Source organism: Carassius auratus, unplaced genomic scaffold (assembly GCF_003368295.1).
Source record: "Carassius auratus strain Wakin unplaced genomic scaffold, ASM336829v1 scaf_tig00005102, whole genome shotgun sequence".
NCBI lineage: Eukaryota > Metazoa > Chordata > Actinopteri > Cypriniformes > Cyprinidae > Carassius > Carassius auratus.
The window spans coordinates 117,712-140,260 of NW_020523629.1; the positions used below are offsets into that span (position 1 = coordinate 117,712).

The 22,549-nt window shown below is 36.1% G+C and overlaps 1 protein-coding gene and 1 long non-coding RNA gene across 2 annotated transcripts; one reads left to right on the forward strand and one right to left on the reverse strand.

Annotated features, from left to right (window-relative positions):
- The first annotated feature begins 9,392 nt into the window (after positions 1–9,392).
- Positions 9,393–15,566, forward strand: LOC113070643 (uncharacterized). The gene is made up of 8 exons (XR_003279974.1): positions 9,393–9,654; positions 12,932–13,186; positions 13,694–13,774; positions 13,983–14,096; positions 14,268–14,356; positions 14,669–14,766; positions 14,946–15,071; positions 15,261–15,566. It is a non-coding gene; the product is annotated as an uncharacterized LOC113070643 (long non-coding RNA).
- LOC113070642 (uncharacterized) lies at positions 13,916–14,750 on the reverse strand. Its single transcript, XM_026244033.1, has 2 exons — positions 14,181–14,750; positions 13,916–14,105 (listed from the first exon to the last, which is right to left on the reverse strand). Exons 1-2 carry the CDS (start codon positions 14,733–14,735, stop codon positions 13,947–13,949), a joined length of 714 nt encoding a protein of 237 aa, XP_026099818.1. The 5' UTR covers positions 14,736–14,750; the 3' UTR covers positions 13,916–13,946.
- Positions 15,567–22,549: the final 6,983 nt, after the last annotated feature.

The window sequence follows — 22,549 nt, forward strand, 5'->3', positions numbered from 1 at the left end:
ACCTGACAAGGAGGAGTTTAAGAGTCAAAAACTAACCATAAAGTGTTTAAAATCTACTCTTAGAATTTAATATCAGTATTTAATATTCAAAGTTATAACCCATGAATTGATTTCCTTCACAGACACCACAAATAATTGAATTATTAGTTAAATGTCAGTTACCTCAAATACAATGAATCACTCAATTGGTTCTCACTGGGAAACAGAAATTACTCTTTAACTGACTAGTATTTTGTCTTTTGTCACGTGACAACAGCATTTGATAGATCAATTAATTTACAAGCTTCTTTACAAACAGGTGCAGTTATTATTTTCATCACTAGAAGTTATTAAATTCACTCATTAGAATCCTTATATATATATATATCAGTGGGTTTCCAATTTCCAAAACCAAAAAATCTTTACTTATTTATTTTTATTTATATTGTTAAAGCTTTCGTTTAGTATTATTTATTTGTGTAGTTATTATGTTCACATACGTCTGTAAATGGTGCTTTGCATGTAATGCCACCTCTTTGTATGCAATATTGACATTCTCTGTAATTTTATCTTTGGTACCTTGCCATTAATAATAATTATTGACTAATCAATTATCTTTCAGGCTCAGACTGCATTGGTAACGCCAGAGCCTGTCTACGCCCATATAATACATTCTCTGGTAACGCTTAGGGTCTGTGTATTTTGCGCATGCGCGAATGAACGAATCACTCCCTGAGATGACTCGTTCTTCCCAAATCACATTAAAGATTCGTTCTAAATTAATGAATCGTTTAAGAATGACCCGTCACTAGAAGTTACTGGTTTGACAGCCGTTCTGGTGCATTTTCACGGTAAGAAGGTTGGAAAAACACGGGTTTCCTGGAACGCAGCATTACGTTTGTATCCAAATGACTCTCAACTGAACTTGTTTCCCATAAACAGAACAATTAATAATCAGTTCACTTGTTACAAATGTTAACTGTCTACCTCCTTTCGTTTAAACGAGTCAAAACAGATATTAAACACTCAGTACTGTGTGAAAACTCAAACTCAGACCGATATAAAGTTGGTTTGACGTTGGACATTCGATGTTAGACAGATATTCAGCCGGCAAAAAAATTAATAGATTATTAATGGTAGCGTATAACTGTATAAAAACGGTCTTATTTGGAAAGTAGCAGAACGTACAACTGAACACAGATTGCAGTTCAGTTTTTTAAATCTGCCTCGATTTGTCGCAACGCATTAACGCTATATCAGTGACAGAGTATGTGAGCAGAGTGGAGCGGCAACAATTTCCCCTCCGCGCTCAGAGCATTTAATTTTATTTTCCAGCTCCGCTCCAGGTTCACAATTTCCTGCTCCCGCTCCACTCCGCGCTCAGTGATACCAGAAACACCGCTCCGCCTTCGCTCCGTGGCTAAAGTATTTCAGTATGTTTGAAATGTTATGTTCATAACGTAGCCTATATTAAAATAAAAAATAAAATAACAGCATTAATATAATTACTGTATTCTGCTGTGCAAATTTTGTTTGTGATGAAAATAACAGAACATTTTTATTTTATCTACAGATCAATGCATTTCTTACAGATTTCTGCTCATTCAAAATCAGATACAGATGAAGTAACACTGTAAGATTACATTTGTTTGAATGCATTATTGCGAAAGCGATTGCGTGTGAATGTGCTGTAACTGTTTAAATCATGCTTTGACCCGAAAATATTCAGTAAAAGAACAGACAAACTCCTTGAGAACTAACCTTTAACTTCACGCTCGGCTATTGTCGTCATTGTAACGTTCTGATTTGAGAGATCCATCTGTATCAAGCTATAGTTAAATATGTTTAACATGAATACTTGCTAAATATGCAGTTATATTACGGGCCGTTGGCATGAATTGTACTCGTGATTGAGCGGTGGTGAAGCGCTCTTGGAGCGAGTGAAAACCACAACGCTCCGACTTTTAAAAAATCCGCTCCTCGCTCCTGTCAAAATCACACCGCTCCACTCCATGCTCCGCTCCCACTCCGCTCCACTCACATACTCTGATCAGTGATGAGCTATTGCCTAGGCTATTTAGGGATCATCTACAAAGTACATGGAAATCTTAAAAATGGTCAATGACTCCCAATCGGATTATTTTGCATAGTTAAATAAAAGGAAAAATTATGCCCCGGGATATTTGAAAAGTACACACAAAATATCTAACTCATAATGCTCCTTGTTCAACTTAATCGTAAATATCTGAAATAAAAAAATAGCAATAGTAGTTACTGTACTAGCTATATTATAAGGCATAGAAGCCACTGAAGGCACACCTTTCCGGAAGAAAAAAAAAGACCTGAATGCATTTGGCCTAATCCATTTCTTTCTTTCTTTCTTTCTTTCTTTCTTTCTCTTTTATAATTGTATGGCAAAAGACATGCTATTAAAACAATTAAACATATATATTTTTTATGTACAATTAATTTCAAAGGGTGTATCTTGTTACTAGAGTAACATTTTGATGCTGGTGTAGCCACAAAACTACAGAAGACATGGTATGTAATTATTTATTACAGCAATACATTAAACTTAACTGAACAGAAAGTGTTCTAAGGGGGTAGATTTAAAGTCTCCTCTTCTTTTACAATATGATTAATACAAATCCATTGCATGCATTGTTATATGTATGTTTTAGGCAGCGGCAGTATTGATATCTAAGAAATGACAGAGGGTCTGTCCTATGTCAGGAATGCAAAAGCAGTTGCATATTTATTCTCTGGAAGCCAGGCTTAATATGTTTTTTAATTGATTGTATCAACAAATAATCAAATTAATCAATATTTTGTGTGTAAATGCAATTCTGCCATAAGGACATGAAGGTCAATAATACACTATTTATCTATTAACACTTGAATAGTACTCATTTGAACTGCATACTTAGTTTTAGTTTAAAATGTAACATTAAATCATAAGCAGAAGTTGGTCAACTCTAATGTTCTCTGATAACATATGCTCTGTTCCAGTGACTGGCTATGACTTAAACTTGGAGGGAGACTACATCACCTGTGTTTTATCTATGTGTTTACAGGGGTGGTTTAGGAGTATGTTGGTCATGTGATCATACCAAAGGAAACTCAACAGAGAATCAACATCTGGCCGGATGAGAAGTAACCTCACAAAATGTATGACTGGCCTACAGCCCTTCAAAGTTGTCCAAGGATGTGAATTTATTGTGACGAAAGACAATCACATCTGCATCAATAATAGAACACCATGTTCAGATGTTGCTAAAAGTATCTGTAATGTTGACCTATCAGAATATGTACAAAATATCATCCATGATTTTAAGTTATACTGCAGTTTTATGCTGGATCCTCTTACTAATTTTCTACAACCTTTGGAAAAATTGAGAAATCTTTCTTCAATAAACTCTTAAGTTCTATGTCCACTTTCAAAGATGACTCTTGCTACTGGTTTGTGTATTTTGCATTTGATTTACATTGGTTATCAAAATTACATTTTCAGAATATGGAACACAATCACAAAGGTATAGATAGATATATACACAAATTCCTAAGCGTGAAGTAACTTAACATTTAATCTCAGTTGTGCATTATCAATTATACCAAAAAAGTGAAGACAGGAGAACATGTTTGGAAGGATTCTGGTACAAAAAGGACTTTATTTCACATGAGATAAAATAAATCAGGCATGATCAAACATTACATGCATTTGCCTTGATACCTTTAATATTAAGGTCATTACAACATTAATATTTCTCAACTGATGTTAAGTAAATAAACTGGCCTGTAGCCTAACAAAATAACAGTAGAAAATAGTTGCATTTTGAAAACAATACCCATCTCACAGATGGAATTTAAAACTTGCACAACTTTCAGTTAAAATGAAAGTGACGAGTCCACAATAAATGAAAACCCCCAAGAAAAAAGAAAAAAAAAATTCTGTTTGGGAATGACAGTTGAGGAGAGGAATATAAAGACATTGACTGGTTCAAAACCGCTTAGAATTTCAAACTAGGCTAAAAGACTGTAATTTACACATATCAGGCCTTTCTACAGAGCACATATACCATCTTTATATGTTGTGTGGCAGTCTAGCACAAACCTGATAAAGACTTTTAGCATGTCATTAAAACAAGTTATTAACGTTTTAATGACGATTTAAAAGCATTTAAAATTGTAAAATTGTGTTCATTAAATGAAAATGTCATGTAATACAGGTAAGTTACAGAAATAGTTTAGCCATTAGAACCAAAATTAAAATTACATTCAGTAAGACAAATGTAATTAAGAAAAATATTAAAGCAGAATATACTGTTACATGTTAGCCTTTTAAAATAGTATTAAAACAAATTAGTATTTAAAGCATTAATTTGTTGAGTAATTAAATGTTAATACAGCTTAAACAGATTAAAATATTCAAAGTTATTAAGAACTCATAAAAAGGCAAGTTTATTTGTATAGCACATTTCATACAATTTTAGTTCAAAGTGCTTTAGATCGCAACAGATAAGAATCACAATAAAAGCAAGGGACTAAAATAAAAACTCTAAAATCAATCATTCAGTAATTACCACTCAATAGGAAAAACATTAAAGCAGATAAGACAAATAAATTAAAATAAAATGTTACAGTACTCATTTAAAATGATGTAAAAAATAAATAAAAATCTCAATAAATCAAGTCTGGATTAGGAAGGAGGAACCGAAAGAGGATTTCACAGGGCATTCTGGGGTGAGTTTCCCAAAAGTAACAATGCCGGCAAGTTCCATTGTTACCAACTGAGCAGAATGTAACCTAGCTACCTGCTTTTGGGAAACGCACTCCTGGCCTGTGATAGGAGGATTTAAAATTAAATGAGATTGAAGGTGATTTTGGTGGATTAGGTGGAAAGTGAAATGGAAAGGGATTTAAAATTCAATAAAAATGAAATTATGGTCCCTCACAAATCCATCCACTGAGTCCCATTTGCTGGGCATGTAATCAATTAATCACAACCCCAAACACATAAAAACCAACAGTCACAGTTTGCATAGATTGCAGCCAATAGTATGGTTTCCCAAATTCACAGTAACTCAAGAGAGTGCTCTACTATGCTCTTGTGCTTCCAGGAATTGGGATGTTTAAGTTTTTTTTGTTTTAATGTCCTCATTTCAGATGACTTGGCAAAGAGCACTAGGCTACATAATGTGCTTAAGTTAAAAATGCATGTTACAACATTAAAATGCGGTCAGTTCAGCTTAATAAAAACGATACTCAAACTCATTAAAATTAGATTTAAAAATAGTATTTTGATAAAAGTTCATTCAATAAAAAAAAATAAAGTTCATTCAATAAAAAAATTCCAAATGATTCTTATTTAAAATCAAATTCATGTCCACCAATTAAAATGTGGCTGTTGGCTCGTGTTCACATCAATGCTAATAACAATAAAACCCCCATCCCTTCCTGAGGTGGTTCACACTTTGACCCTTGTCCAAATGACAATCATGCCAGGTACATCAAGATGATCACCATTACATCAACAATTACTGCAGTTTTGGAAAGGGCCACCAGCCTCCACACCTGTAACAAAAAAAAAATACAAACAAAAAAAAAATTCTGTCCAGAGCTCATCGATTTCCTCATGAACAACTACATGAGCATCTTCATGAGACCGTCATGTGGAGCAGTGGTTTTGGATTGTTAAACGGAGTAACCTTTTTGTAAAAAAAAAAGAAAAAAAAAAGGGGGGGACCTGTGTCCTGTTGACTTCATACAGAATATGTATGGATCCCACCGAGGCATATTAAACACTTAACCACAATCTGTTACTGCCTTATCGTGATCCAGAACCTAAAGAAAAGCCAGAAAGAAGAATGGGCTTGGGCAAGAAAACAGGACAAACATAAGACCTAATACTTTGACCCACCTAAAGACCTGCCACAGCCATCACAAGTCCAGAAACACATCAGCACCAATACCAGGCTGATGGAAACATTAAGGGCTCTTGGTCAAATAACATCATGCCATGTCCATCAAGTGGAGACGGACTTCAGTTGGGGACTAATTTCAAGTGTCCTTCTGGCATTCAACAAAGAAAGCATTTTGCTGTATTTACAACGAGCCCACCGCATTGTTTTGAACAAGGCAAACAGTGGTGATCTTCAATTTACAGTCTTACATCTTTGCTCTTCACATATTGTTAAGGCAGTGTGTCAGGCATTTTCAAGAAAGACTGACAACAAGGCTTTAAAGGAGTATGCCACCTACTGCTTTGCCTTGTTGTTAAACAGCACACATCTAGAAGAGGCAACAGCTGTATTTGAAGATATGGCTGTTCTTTTCACATCAGAAGAGGAGACCGACGTGGTGAATGCAGCCAAAACTGCCCTGGATCTAAAAATAATGAAGAGCACAATTAACCTTTATGAGGCACAAACGATAGCAGAGGCAACAGAAACAGATGAAAATGTAACTTCAGTGTGTGGCAGATCACCATTTACATCACTGTTCACTGCAGTTTTGAACAGAGCCAAGAGCCTCCACTTCAGTAGCAAGACAGGGGGAAAAAATACCTTTTTCTGTCCAGAGCTCATCGACTTCCTCATGAACAACTACATGAGTATCTTCCCGCTGTGGAGTGGAGTTCTTCTTGGGGATCTTAGCCGGTTTTCTGAAATCAGCACAGCTACAGTCAGCCAACAATCCAAAACAAGGGAAAGTAACTGTCATGTGGAACAGTGGTTTTGGATTGTTAAACACAGCATCCTTAAAAAGAAGAAGTACCTGCGTCCTGCTGACTTCATACAGAACATGTATGGATCTCTCCAAGGCAGATACAAAGAACACATAATTAACAACAATCTGTTACTGCCTTACCGTGATCCAGAACCTAAAGAAAAGTTCTTCAGCCAGAAAGAAGAATGGGCACAGAAAACATCAAGAAAGGACAAGGACAGACATAAAACAAAATACTTTGACCCACCTGAAGTACTGCCACAGCCATCACAAAGTCCAGAAGTTACACAGACCAGCACCAATACCATCCAGATGATTCCAGACACAGCAATGGACCTGTCAAAAACAAAACACAAACCAGAGTACAATACTGAGCCAGATAACACAGAACATACTGCTGAAGACACAACAGAAGAGGTAGTAGATCATATTAATATACATTTATACAAATAATTTCAATGCAATTTCACATTTCTTACAATAAAATGATTACTAGAAGTTCAGATAGCCCTACCTTTGGTCCAAAAAGGAGTGTGAAGTGGTCGCTGTTGCATAGCCGGCAAAAAGACCTCTTACAACCTCCATTAGGCTTAGTTCAAATGAAGCAACAATAATTATTTTGTATATGTAATGTATATGGAAACCTTTGGAAGGTTTTGATGAAATGATCACCAATTACCTCTAAATGAAAAAAAGAAGAAAAAAAAACGATTCCTCATCATCCGCTACAGGTGAGAAGTATATCATCCACAACAATGCGAAAACTTCTGGTTGTTAACTTTATAGCTGCTAGGTTGCACGGGAAAGAGAGCGGTTAGAATTACCTTGGGGAAGGCGCTATATAGAGGCAGCAATGATGAGGGTGTATTAAATTCAGGTGCGCTTTTTCGAATGGAGATAGGCCTTATTATGATTATTATGATGATGATGATGATGATTATTATTATTATCAACATCATTATCAGACAGTGTGCCCTATTTTAACGATCTGAAACGCAAGTGTCAAAGCGCGAAGCGCAAGTAAGTTTGTGGGCGGGTCTCTGCGCTGTTGCTATTTTCCCGGCGGGATAAATGACTCTTGCGCCCGGCGCAAATCTAAAATGGGTTGGTCTGAAGTAGCTTCATTATTCATAGGTGTGGTTTGGGCGTAACGTGAAATAAACCAATCAGAGCGTCATCCAACATTCCCTTTAAAACCAGGCGTGCAAGTTCCATTATGGATTGCTATTATTATGACGTATTTACCAGGCGCACGCCAGGAGCGGTTCACAGCCGAGGAGACTGATGTTCTTGTAAGAGCAGTGAAAGAAAGAGAAGTTGTGTTGTATGGGGATGGGAGAAACCCACCCAAAATAGCGTCGGTTAAACAGGCGTGGGAGGAAATAGCCACAATTATTTCATCGATTTTTTTTCCTGGTTCTTGACGGACAAACCAATTTGTCAGATGTCCTTATATACATATATGACCTCAAACAGGTCTGATCCTTAATTACTACAATTAGCCTGAATAATTTGTAAGCTAGATTTATGCTTATTTTTCACATCTCTTCCGTCATCTCATGTGTTAATATTTTTTAGTGTAACAATTTATGATTTGCAAAAATAACTGTTGCATCTGTGTAGATTACATGAGCAAAGTGTATGCGCGTTGTGCACGCTATACATTATGGTCAAGCATGCGCCCTTAAAATAGCATAATGAACAACGCGCAACGCGCCACTGACTTTAGACTAGGTTTTTTCTGGTCAGTGGCGCAATTGTTTAATGGAACAGCAAAATAGCACCAGGGATTGTTTGCGCCGGAACACGCCTCCTTTTTTGCGCTGAACCGCCCAGGGAGCGCAAGTTCATTCACTAGTTTAGCGACGTGCTTCTGTGGAGGGAAAAGCGCGCTTTGCGCGGGTGCAAAATAGGAATGACACATGCGTCGGTGTACAAAGTCAATTGCGCTGGGTGCAAGATAGGGCCCAGTATAACATTAGTGGAAGAAGTGTTGCCTAGTTGTTATCATATTATTATGAACGATTATTCACAACTTGGAGCAAGAAGCAAAACATTGCAGGACTGTGGCTCTCCGGGGCCGACGCTACCAGTTCCATTTCCGTACTAACGGTTCTCAGTGATATAGGCCTATGTTTGAAAAAGTGGCAAATATGCATATACTATTTCAAGTGTTAAATAAGGCAAAAATAGTAAATATTATCTAAATTGACACACTAAGCATGAATAGGTCGTTTTTGACCCATGTGTTTAAACTTTAATCATGTGTTTTAAAACCTTTGTCAATTATTAAATTATGTTCACTGAAAACATATATTTTGAATAATCATGGAATTTATTGATCAGGTAGGCTACTACTAAATGCTGAAATTTCTGATTTTTCACACACACACACACACACACACAAAGACAAGAAAAAAACAAAGCCAAGAGAATTATGAAATTAAGTAAGAAATGAATATGTTTAATTTTAGACCCATGTTTTGCATTAGGGCTAGTGATACAATACATTTTGTTTTCTTTAAAGTAAGAAAGTAAAAATTAAAAATAAGGATTTGTTCTGGTCACAAACAAGTTAATTCAGGAATTAGTGGAATAGGCTACGGAACGATGTAATTATTTTAAATTATTTACAATTATGTAGCTTAGCATTATTTTAATCAAAACGCCCCTCTTTTAATAATTTTGGTCACTGTAAAAATACAATACAATATGGTTAGCAATAATCTCATATTTATAATTGTGATCAAACAGACTTTAGGTGTAACTCATGGATGTCCGTTTTTAATCTGTAATACACCAATCACTGGTGATGTTGCACAACAAGCTCTAACTTCATTGGAGGAGGAATCTGAGCTTGGTGTCATTTTAATTGCATTGCTTAAAACATCTGATGTTAATTGACTACAATGCTCTCTGCAAAACCATATGCAGCACCAGAAGATAATGGTAGGCTAAGCATTTTTCTAAACCTTATACAGGCTACTGTTTAATGAAATGATATATGATTAAGAAGTGTAATTAAATGCCACATTCCTTCTATTCTAACACCGCTCAAAAGTATGAATTTATTAACTTCTTTTTTGAGGATTCATTTATAGCTGAAGTTCTGTATGTATACACATTAGCAATTATAGGCCTCCACATTAATACAAATTAGTATCCATAAAACAAACTTTCATTTCACTCTTATTAATGTAGTTTTGCTTTAGAAGACTGTAATACTTTTTTTGTTGTTGTTCAGTTTAGTAACTGATCAAGGATAGAATCCTATGAATTGACAATATGTAGCTGCAAGTCATAGGATTACTGAATAACAACACACTAAACAAAATGCAGCTTTTGTTACTCTAATGATGGATCTAATTAAGGGGTGTCCAGACTCTGTCCTGAAAGGCCACTCTCCTGCATAGTTTAGCTCCAACACACCTCAACACCCATGCCAGGCAGTTTACATGCATAATTATCTGATTCAGGTGTGTTTAATTGGGATTGGAACAAAAATCTGAAGGACAGTGGACCTCCAGGTGCAGTGGAGCACCTCTGGTGTAATTTCACCTTTTAACTTAAAAATAAAAAGCAGTGTTATGTTTTCTTCTACACAAATGTTAAATCAGTTTGTCCACAAACACCTCATTAACAAAACAGAAACAAAAATTAAATGTTTTATAGCCTACCCTATTTAACATAGATTAATACAATGTCACACATCACTATTTTCAGACCTGGAAACTAGAGAATGTTAATATTCTGATGAAATGTCAAAACCAACAATGCGCATAGCCATTCAAATGTGTTGATACCACTGATCCATCTATATTATAGATCAGTGGTTGATACAGATATTTAGGGTTATCCATAGGAATCTTCCTTTCCCTCCGCAGTAGCGCTTTTGAAGGAAAACATCAATAGGCCTACTGAAGTAGCCAGGCAATAACGGTCATAGCAGACATGATAATTTAACTGATAACAGCAGGTTATCCAATATGGTTCCTGTAGATTAAGGTAATTTATAATAAAATGTGAAGACAATTTGTAGTTAAATCATAGATGGTAATTAAACCGTAAATCTAATTTATATGTTCTGTGTAGTATGTCCCCCTTAAACCTGTCAATTACCATTACAAATCAACTTGCGTATTGTAAATAATAGTAGTAAAACAGCATATTAAAAAAAAAAAAAACGTTTTAAGGTTAGAACCGTTTTGACTCCTCCCTCCCTTGCCTCACAGATGTTTGGTTCACTGCCTGCTTTACCGCTTTACCTATGGTCATTACACACGAGTCCGTTGCTTTGGTGGGAGAGAACAGAGTGCTTCAGTAGTTGTGTAAGTAGGCTGTCGAGGCTATTTTTCCACTTAAAACCTCGAATGAAGTGATTATTTCTCTTTAATACATATGATGCTGAATCATTCATAAATGAATAATTGACAAAAAAGGATGATATCCCATGTATTGTCTATTAGCGCTTATAAGGTTAACTAACCTAGCTTAGCTTGTTTAATACATAGCCTGTTGGTCTGTCACCCACTACAACTAACGTTAAAAAGCCTGCGTGTGAACTGATATTAATATTGACGTGTGTTGGGTTTACTTAATATATTAGTTAGTGCATTGGACTTGCTACGGTTGAATATCTAAATAAGAGACGTCCTTAGTCCCTGACGAAACCTAAAATGCTGTCTGGAGGACGTTAAATAATAGAATAATTATAACCTGACTGCGTGGTGAACCTATAAACTGAGCTCATATTTAAACACGGTCTCCATGCAAATTGCTCAACTTGCAAAATGTGTCCAAATATAAAAGTGCAGCATTCTGCTTTCATTATCTCTGGTGGCTAACGTTACACGAGTCCTTAGTTAATTATTTACTACCTCCCAATAGCGCATTGTGAAAATGTTAGCAGGCCTGTGGGTTTTCCATTTTGTCTTCAGGAGATAACGGATCACATATCTGTCCAGTGTCTTTCGCCAAATACATTTCAAACCTTATAAATATTTGATTACAATTATTTTCAATTATTAAAAAAATCCTAAAATGGAGGCTGCTGGAGTGGACTGATGTCTGAAATGGTGCTAACTTTGTGATCCTGCGATATCACAGCAATTTACGCAGTGTGGGCATACACTGAGTTACAAATTATTATGCAAGTGATAGCAATAGGATTTAATTAAAATATCTAATCAGATTTGTCTTTTATCAAATAACCTGTTGTGTTTGTTATACATGTTAGATATCTGCTATCAATCTCAGACATGTTTGCTAAATTGTTTGCCAGGTCTTCTTAGGTAAATGCAAAACCTTAAACAGATTGTATCACATTAATAAGCAAGTTACAGTTGTCAAACAGTGTCCTTTTTAATAATTTCATGTATATATTTTTTGTACAGATACCTTCCTTAACCCTGTGTTCTTGTGTCTTGTAAAACACTCAAAGATCAGTTTGATAATCTCCATTCAGTCACATAGCACTGTTTCAAAGATCTTTGTTCCTCAACATATTTCATGAGAAATCTGACTTGCTTCATAATGTGGAGCAACCTGTATACGTAGAGTTTTTCATTTACATAAGAACTGGCAAACTATTCATATACCAGTTATCTACAAAAATACATGAACAACAAAATAAAGAAACGCTTTATTAGAATAACTTAAAATAATTTACTTAAATCCTAATGTAGCTTGCAGAATAATTTCAAATACAGAGTATGTATAGATGTCAATACAGAGAAAAGATTTAGACACAAACCACTTTTAATCTTTTTTTAGTATTTACAAGTGGAAAAGAATGTAACCAAATGGGTATTGTTTTTTTTTTCTATGCAAAGCATTTAAATAATAAGAAATGATAATGAAAAAATGTTTGTTCTAACATAATTAATTACACAGATGACAAGCCCAGTTCCTATGTTTCACATTCTCAAACACAGCAGGAGTCATGTTAAGGCATACCACATGGATCCAGCGTTTGCATACGTGACATTCAATCTAAACACACACACATATAGATAGATAGATAGATAGAAAGATATTTGTTTTATGATTTTTTTTTTTAAGTACTTACCCAGTCAGTTGTTGGACCACCTCCAAGGGGTTGTGTCAAAGCGCATAAACCACAACAGGCATCCTTTCTGAACACTAACAAGTGCATAGATATCAATATAGTAACAGAGATATAGAAGACAATAAGAGTGTGATGTCATATTGTTCCTCTTCATTTCAGGCACCTGAGGCTGTCAGGATTTCCTCAGCCATCTTCCTACGTAGTGCCTCCATATTGGTCACAGAAGTATTGATGTCCAACTGGGATGGAACTTTTGGGAAACTAGAGACAACCTCCTTTGCCATTTTTGAACAATAGTTGTAGTGAAATGAAGGAAATAATTATATTTAGTGTCTCAACTTTAATGCTTACCATTTGAGCAGAAAATACCTGCATGACAAGTACTCCACAGCTATGTGAATCCTGCTGCCTTGTGTGCGTAATTGTGGCCCCTCTCCACTTAATGTCCATCCACTCTTTTTTGCTATGGCGAACGAACCTCATTCTGAAGTATTGACTTGTATGACAAATAAATATATGACAGTTAGGGGTAATACAGTTAAAGTAATTAAGAGTAACTAGATCTGGCCATAATGCTTTTATTTTAGCAGTTTTGTTTTTACCGAAATCTGACTGCAGCTTGCTTAGAGTCCTCCTCCTCATCAATTCCTTGTGGATCTATAAGGAAAACTTTACTGGAAGATGCATGTAGATACTAGAAGAAAAAAAAAACACTATTTAAAACTACAGTTCAGCTTTGATCACATAACTATGAAGAAGGACTATTTTGAAAGCTTTCACCAAAAACTTCCAGTGGTTTCCATGTACATTTATGAAACTGATAAGTGCTTGATATTTTCCATAGTCCACCTGAAATGTAGATATTGTAACATTATTAAATATTTTTAAACATGGTTTCATATCTTCAATGTACAACAATAGAAATACCTTTGGCAGACTCCGCTGACACACATCATCTCGGTTTCCAGACAGAATCACACCAGCAGAAAAATGATTCATGAGGTAAATGCTACCATCTTTACCCATTTTATTTAATAAGGTTTGCAAGTAACATTCTATTACCGTAATGAAAAAGCACATTTAAATAAGAAATACACAAAACATGCCTATTACACAAAAAGGTAACAATATTACTGGTGTGCTTTGGCAATTTATATCATGCAAGTTTGAAATGCTAATAGCTCATGAATATTCTTGCCTCTCCCATGAGCCACTTGTGAGGTTGCAGAGTTTTGAACTCTGAGTGATGGAGGGTGTACCTAGCCTTTTTTGCTGCTGATGGTACAACAGCAACCACCACTTCACAATCGTTTTTGCTCCAAAGGTACTGAATCTGCAAGTAATCATTTTATTGTAAGTAAAATTATTGAAATTATTTGTATAAATGTATATTAATATGATCTACTACCTCTTCTGTTGTGTCTTCAGCAGTATGTTCTGTGTTATCTGGCTCAGTATTGTACTCTGGTTCGGGTTTGTGTTTTGTTTTTGACAGGTCCATTGCTGTGTCTGGAATCATCTGGATGGTATTGGTGCTGATCTGTGTAACTTCTGGACTTTGTGATGGCTGTGGCAGTACTTCAGGTGGGTCAAAGTATTTTGTTTTATGTCTGTCCTTGTCCTTTCTTGATGTTTTCTGTGCCCATTCTTCTTTCTGGCTGAAGAACTTTTCTTTAGGTTCTGGATCACGGTAAGGCAGTAACAGATTGTTGTTAATTATGTGTTCTTTGTATCTGCCTTGGAGAGATCCATACATGTTCTGTATGAAGTCAGCAGGACGCAGGTACTTCTTCTTTTTAAGGATGCTGTGTTTAACAATCCAAAACCACTGTTCCACATGACAGTTACTTTCCCTTGTTTTGGATTGTTGGCTGACTGTAGCTGTGCTGATTTCAGAAAACCGGCTAAGATCCCCAAGAAGAACTCCACTCCACAGCGGGAAGATACTCATGTAGTTGTTCATGAGGAAGTCGACGAGCTCTGGACAGAAAAAGGTATTTTTTCCCCCTGTCTTGCTACTGAAGTGGAGGCTCTTGGCTCTGTTCAAAACTGCAGTGAACAGTGATGTAAATGGTGATCTGCCACACACTGAAGTTACATTTTCATCTGTTTCTGTTGCCTCTGGTATCGTTTGTGCCTCATAAAGGTTAATTGTGCTCTTCATTATTTTTAGATCCAGGGCAGTTTTGGCTGCATTCACCACGTCGGTCTCCTCTTCTGATGTGAAAAGAACAGCCATATCTTCAAATACAGCTGTTGCCTCTTCTAGATGTGTGCTGTTTAACAACAAGGCAAAGCAGTAGGTGGCATACTCCTTTAAAGCCTTGTTGTCAGTCTTTTTTGAAAATGCCTGACACACTGCCTTAACAATATGTGAAGAGCAAAGATGTAAGACTGTAAATTGAAGATCACCACTGTTTGCCTTGTTCAAAACAATGCGGTGGGCTCGTTGTAAATACAGCAAAATGCTTTCTTTGTTGAATGCCAGAAGGACACTTGAAATTAGTCCCCAACTGAAGTCCGTCTCCACTTGATGGACATGGCATGATGTTATTTGACCAAGAGCCCTTAATGTTTGCATCAGCCAGTATGTCAAGGTTGGAATTGAGTGCTGATTTGATACAAGCTCACTAACTGGTAGTGGCGGCATGTTTTTGCCCATTCCTGGCAGTACAAGTGCATAGTAGAGCACTCTTTTGGGCTGACTGGTAATGCGGGAGATAACGCTACCTGTGGCATCCAGGTGAAGTGTTACTGGTTTTTTTTTTTTAAGATGCTGGGCCAAAATTTGTAAACCACATTGTGTGTATAAATGTACAGCAGATGGGTCCACCTGCAAATGTTGTAAGTATCCAGCAGTCTCAGGACAATCAGATGTAGCACATTCCTTTATTATTTTTTGTGTAAGCATAAGCTCCAGGATTATGTCATCATGTAGCCTGGTGCTTTTTTTCAGTTCGCTAGAAATTACCCTTAACACATCTTTAGTCAAGGACTGTGAGATGTTACCTGCCAAAATCTCTTCTGGTGTGGATTTTCTTACGGCTTCATAATAGTAAGTGCTCACACCTTGTGTGAGGGCCTTTGCAGTTTTCCCACTTCGTGTATATTTGGCTTGTCTGAATTGTTGGTGATCGTTTTTGTGTGTTATGTTTCCATTGCGAGCAACAAAGACCGTTATTTTCTTTTTTGATTTTGTTGGGGGGGGTTTTATTGTGAAAGTATAGACTGCTGAACAGTCTTTAAAGGTGCAAGTGGCACGTGCTTTGAAAAAAAGCAGGGCTCGTTTCCGACTGTTTTGGCATTTTACGTGTTGATACTTAAAGCACAAAACACAACAAGGATTGACTTGACTAAATTCTTTATAAAGCATATCTGTCCATGGTCTCTGGAGTTGGTTTGAACCAGGCAGTGGCTTTATTTTTTTCCAGTTTTCCCATTTTATTTCTATACTGAATTTTTTTGGACCTGGTGTTGTGGCCCTCCACTCTTCATTATTTTGGTTCTGTTCCTGTTCCTTTTCACGTTCCCTTTTGTCCTCATTTTCAGAGTATGAGGACACTGACACGAAATCACTGTCCATGCTTTTTGATGTTAAATCTAATTCATTTGTATTTTGTATGGAGTGATGTTCATCTATATTTTCAGTAAGTGTTTGCTTTTCCAAAACAATGTGTTCTGTTGGCTCATTTGTTTGTGGTTGTGTCTCATTCTGGTGAGGGATCTCTGCAGCTTGTTGTCCATCTGTGTTTTCTAAAATATAGTAATAATAATAGTAATTAAGATTAATATTTTTTCAGTATAATTATACCAATTGTATGGTTTTAAATCTAAGTAGTTGCATTATTATATTATAATGAAGTACAGTTCACATCATGTGACTTTTAAAGGGATATTTCACCCAAAATGAACATCTGCTCAAAATTTAATACTACAACAAAAATAATATGGAAGTCAATGGCTAACGCCAACTGTGTGATTACCAACATTCTTCAAAATATCTTGTTTTTTGTCGAACAGAACAAAGGCATAATTTTTGGATAACATTTTGGATAAAATAAATGTTGAACCTTATGAGGTTCAGTTCATTACAACAATTGTTTATAGATTTTAGCCTATATTCAGTCATTGCTTCCTACAGATATTTATGATCATTTTAGATTTCAGTGCCATCATATGTCACTACATGTCACCAAAGTCGCAAAAGTTTAGTTTTGGACGGCACCAAAAAAGATGAGTGGTTGCAAACTATTTATTTGAGCTATATTTAAAAATAAAAAGTTGAAAATAAGTAAACTACATTTGTTTATCTAAATGTAGCTAAAATAAATTGATTGCAGCAACACACCTTACATGCCTACATACATTTTGTCAGTTCAATGAATATTTTTTGGAATGCACCAAAGAAATTACAACAAATTAACCAATTATATATTTGTATATTATCAAATGTAGTGATGACATTTATTTAAACTAGAAATTATGATCACGTCTGTGACCTTCGTGCCCAAATTTATCCGAGAAGATCCAATTAAAGGCTGCTATACGAAGGATATTTGAGGGTTAAGAAACATGGCTCTAAACACTACCAAAAAAGTTTTTTTTGTGCTCGTATCAATAGCAGAACCCTTTTTTTGGTGCTACATAGAACTCTTTCTAAAGGGATCCATAAAGAATCATGCTTTCCATTATAGATATATGCTATATAGCACCTTAATGGTGTTATAAATAACCTTTCTAATGGTTTTAGTTTATTAAGATTAGTGTGATTTAAATATTAAGATTAGACATATTTGTATTATTAATATTATGTGTATTCAAGATTCTTTTATTTGTCACATACACAATTATATAGAGCATATATAACCAGCAGTGAAATGTGAGTAATATTATAGTGTAATATAGTATATACATTAATTTATATCCCTCTATCTGCCTTGTATTACAATATCCATCCATCTTCTTTCGCTTATCTGGGGCCGGGTCGCGGGGGCAGCAGTCTAAAGCAGAGATGCCCAGACTTCCTTAATAAGGCTGTACATAAAAACCACAACATGCCTTGGTAATTAAGTAGTTTTATTTTGTCTTGACATGTGAAATTGTAACATAATGACATTGAACATAAATAAATACTTAAGTAAAACAAAGCAGCAACATTGTAATGAAGACCAAGTTATAGTAAAATTCTGTATTTCATAATTCCTTTTATGATGCGTTTACGTACATCATTATGTGTATGTTCTTTTGAATTAGTGGCAGTTTCTCTCTGCAGACGATGTTTAACGATGTGACGGCATCTGAAATACAGAACTGAGTTTAGAGTTATAATGTGTCTCCTTCCATTTATGTAAAAACATAGTTTATGAAGGCCAAAAGTAGTATGTGACTGCTTTACAATGTTAAAAGCAAAAAGAAAAAAAGAAAATTAATGTCATAGAACAGTTGTGACCGAGTATGTGTATGCATAAACCCAAGTACTATATAAATACAGGAAAAATACAATCAAAAATAACAATATGGGACCATAAATGAATTACTTTTGTTACTTACTGAACAGAGCTTGTCACACTTACATGTTCTCTTAAAGAGAGAAAAAGACATGATTAGTAGGCAACCAGTAACAATTTGAACATTATAATGTATATAAATGTAAATAAATAATTTACCTGTTGAGAATGTGCTGACAGTTTGTGTAGTTGAATAGCTGAGAAAATCAGTAATGAGGTGCTTTGACAATTACGGATTAGAAAAACTAAAAGCATACAGAACCATTAAACTTTAATACAAAGAACCATTTCAGCATTTAACAACCCATTCTCACTGCCAAGGCGTCAAAACTGAAGCATGGTCAAGTGCCTTCCGCGTCACAATTGCGACGCTGAAGTTACCCCTAGGCGTCACTATTTCGACGATCAGGGAACTCCATTGATTTTAACTGCGTGCCTTATGCGTCAGAAAAAGATGCATAAAGCAAATGAGCCTAGAATAATAGCCTAAACGTCCTCGCAGTTTTCTAAAGCTCTGGTAAGGAATAAATATTAAATTGATTAGTTTTCCTAGGTCAGTTTTTATGCATAAATGTAATTTTTGTCTATAAATCCCCCTGTTTCATATTTTCTGTAAAGACTTTTATCTGGTTATATAGGCTACCTTCAGCCACTCCTAAACTTTCAAATCCACAGCACGTGTGTTTATATATTTATATAAACCTTTGCGTTTTTATGATGCATAATTAAATTATTGTGTAGACCAACTGTGTATTCTCTCTTTCTCTCTCTCTCTCTCTTTCTCTCTCTCTCCTCTCTCTCTCTCTCTGTGTGTGTGTGTATATATATGAAATATTAAAACAATGAAACGATTTATTTATTTATTTTCTATTTGTAGTTTTGGAGATGCCCAGTTACCAACTTATGTCCTTAGTTATTTTATTTTGTACATGCGTAATGTATTATTATTTATTATTATATTATTATTATTATTATTATTATTACTGCTATTTGCACTTTAGGCTTTTTTTTTTTTTTTACATCTGATGTCAGGGACATTAATAAATTAATAATCAGCTCATTAATGTTGTCTGTAAAATATTATCAGATTAACGTGCTTTTACAGCTGTGGTTCTTATTATGTTGGCCAATCAAAAAAATACCGTGAAACTCATACAGACAATAAAAAAGGATATTTTTACGGAGTAAAATTATAATTGTTGGTTTATAATTAAGACATTTAAAATATAGTATTACAACAATAAATAAATATATAAAATAAAGAAGTAATCCCTAATTCATCAGTTTAAAAATATATATATAAAATTTTGGAAGATATAGGAAAGATGAGGTGATTTTAAAATAGATCATCATTTGGGCAGCGCAGGACTAAATGCATCACTATACCAAATAGGTAAACATATTGCAGGACCGTTGAACATCTAATAAATAATTAAAATGATAAAGAACTTAAAAGGTATGGATAAAGAAAAAAATAAGATAAATTGGATGTTCGGAATAAATAAATAAATAAAGCAAAGGAATAAAGGAATACACAAAGCTTGGGAGCTGAACACGGGTGAACTCGAAATAAAATTACCAATAAAATAAAATATTAATAGACACGGGACGGGACGGTACTAACTTTGCTATCATACATGTATGAATATAAACAGTTGGCGGCGTTATGTGGTGAGGAATACGCCGAAAATTCCGAAGAAGAAGATAAAGCAAACCACCCCACCCCCCACCACTCTAGCATCCCGCGCCATCCACTGCTATATCTCGTCCTTTGACACGGTAAATTATGGGACAAAAATTACATCTGTTGTAAAGGACTGTGATAACAAACAATGGACAGTGAATGCTATTGGTGGGCTTTTTAATTTACAGTTGAAACTACAAATCAGTACAGCTTTAGCGTCATCGGAAAGTAGTTCCGCCAAAGGATATAGAAGTGTGTTGCATCAGAAAGTTTAGTGCGGAGCTAATGAGTGTTCTCCAAAGTTTATTTCAAGTGTGTGCGTGCAGCTAGAAGTAAGTTTAAATGTTCTTATCTTTGTTATTAATACATTTGTGTATTGTTGCGGTTTAATTTAATCACAGACTTCAGATATTAATGGCAATACTGTATGCGTGTGTACAAAGATTCAGCAATTGCCATTCCTTTGTGTGAATTAATGTAATTATGATAGTTCATGACAGCTGTTTATATGCTTATCAGACCCGTTATGTGGATTATATGCTTATTTGCATGCGTACCTATAAATGCCTCAAGATTAACGTTCTAAAATTGCACCGTCATTTGTTTACATAAGACCGCCGGAATGGCGCTAATAATGTTACGGCCGCGGGTTCGAGTCCCGCTCAGAGCAGTCTGTACATAATGTTGATTTATTGTAATTATACATTGAATATAGTTAATCCTATTTAATGCCTTTTGTAACTATATAATATTGTTGTAAATTTTTATTGTTGTTATACTTATTATTGTGTACCTTTTATTTACCATTATTGTGTGTATCCTTTCAGAACCACACATACCCATCTACAGTGGAGAATAAAAATTAAAGAAGAAACATCAGAGTCATTGCATTCTAACGGATGTGCCATAGTGATTGCAAACCTTTACTAACCAGCCCCAAATAAATACCTCAAAACATATGGTCCTTCGAGCCGGATGCAATTGCTGTGGAATTGATAAAAATGTCTTCTGACCAAAGGAGTAGAGAAGGAAGGCCTGCTGATGTGCGTCCTAAACGACAAGTGCGACCACCAGCCTGGTTGAAAGATTATGATGTTTCTCTCCCGCACTATAATGAATCTTCACCTGTTGTTCAAACCACACCTTTCACCACAGAGGAACAGGAGCCTTATCGTATTGAGAGGGTAGCCGAGATGACCCCCCTCACTCATCACACACTTCGACACTTCGACACTTCTACTGGACTCAGGCAGAGGCCGTTTACCCATTCTGGCCAGGTGGAACAGATGTATAAGAGCACACCTGTACCTCACCACAGTGTATCAGGGGATGTATCCTCAGAGATATTGGAGGCTATTCAACAGCTCAAGATGGAGAATCAGAAACTACAGTCTACAGTTTTAGACATGCAACGAGATATGAGAGGTGATACTGTGGTTCCATTGCACCATAGGTCAGTGCCACCATCACACGATAAAGCCCCTTCGCAACCATGGCGGCTACCTCGTGCCAACCTGCCATACTCAGAGCAGCTAACTGATAGTTATAAAATTCCGCCTCACAGTAAATCGACATGGGATGTTAGTAGAGCCCCTATACCAGACAAAGAGGAGGATTGGCCACCCCCACCTCCACCAGTAGCTGATGATGTCCCACTTCCTCGAACTCCAGTGAATAAACCACTACCTCCACCTCCAACAGCAGCCATCCCAGACTTAGTGGAGGAATTAACAGCATGTTTGCGTAGACTAGGCAGGACATCACACCCACCTTCGAGTCCAGCGACGCCTGAATACTTTGAACCAGATGATGGTTCTTCAGTGGCATCTGATGTGCAGAGGTCACATGACATTGATAGACAATCCAAGTATCCCCCCATACCTCCTCATGTCAGTATGCAGTATCACAAGGAGACTGCGGAGGACTTCCACAACCCTCAGCGAGAGAAATTATATCGAGGCCCTAAGCCCACAATTCCAGATTTCACCAAAGGGGACCCACGAGAGTTTGCAAGATTGAAGATCTCCCTGGATAATATTCTTCCTGAAGATGCCACAGAGAGATTTAAATATCAGATCCTCTTAGATCATCTCAAATTCGAGGATGCCCTTCTGATAGCAGACTCTTACACAAATTCAAAGAGACCTTATTCAGACACCATGGCTTCCCTGGCAGAACAGTATGGACAGCCCCACCAGTTAGCTCTATGCCATATTGCTGACCTCATGGAAGGCTCAAGTATCCGCAGTCATGATACAACTGGATTTAAGAAGTTCGCACTTAAGGTCAGAGCTCTCGTGGGCATGCTAGATCAACTTGGTCAAAGTGGAAATGTTGAAACTCCAGTGTGGCTCACATGTTACTAGGTTACTATCCAAGTTACCTCAGGACCTGCGAGCTGATTTCAAGAGGTACATGTATCCCCTGGGAGTCCGCATCCCCACACTTCTGAACTTTTGCAGAGTGGCTGGAATACGAACTGACAATTCAAGAAAGTGGTATTGAGTTTATTGGAGAAAGAAGGGAACGCCTTGATCAAAGGATGGACAGACGTAAGGACGTCAAGTCTAGTAAGACATTTTCCAT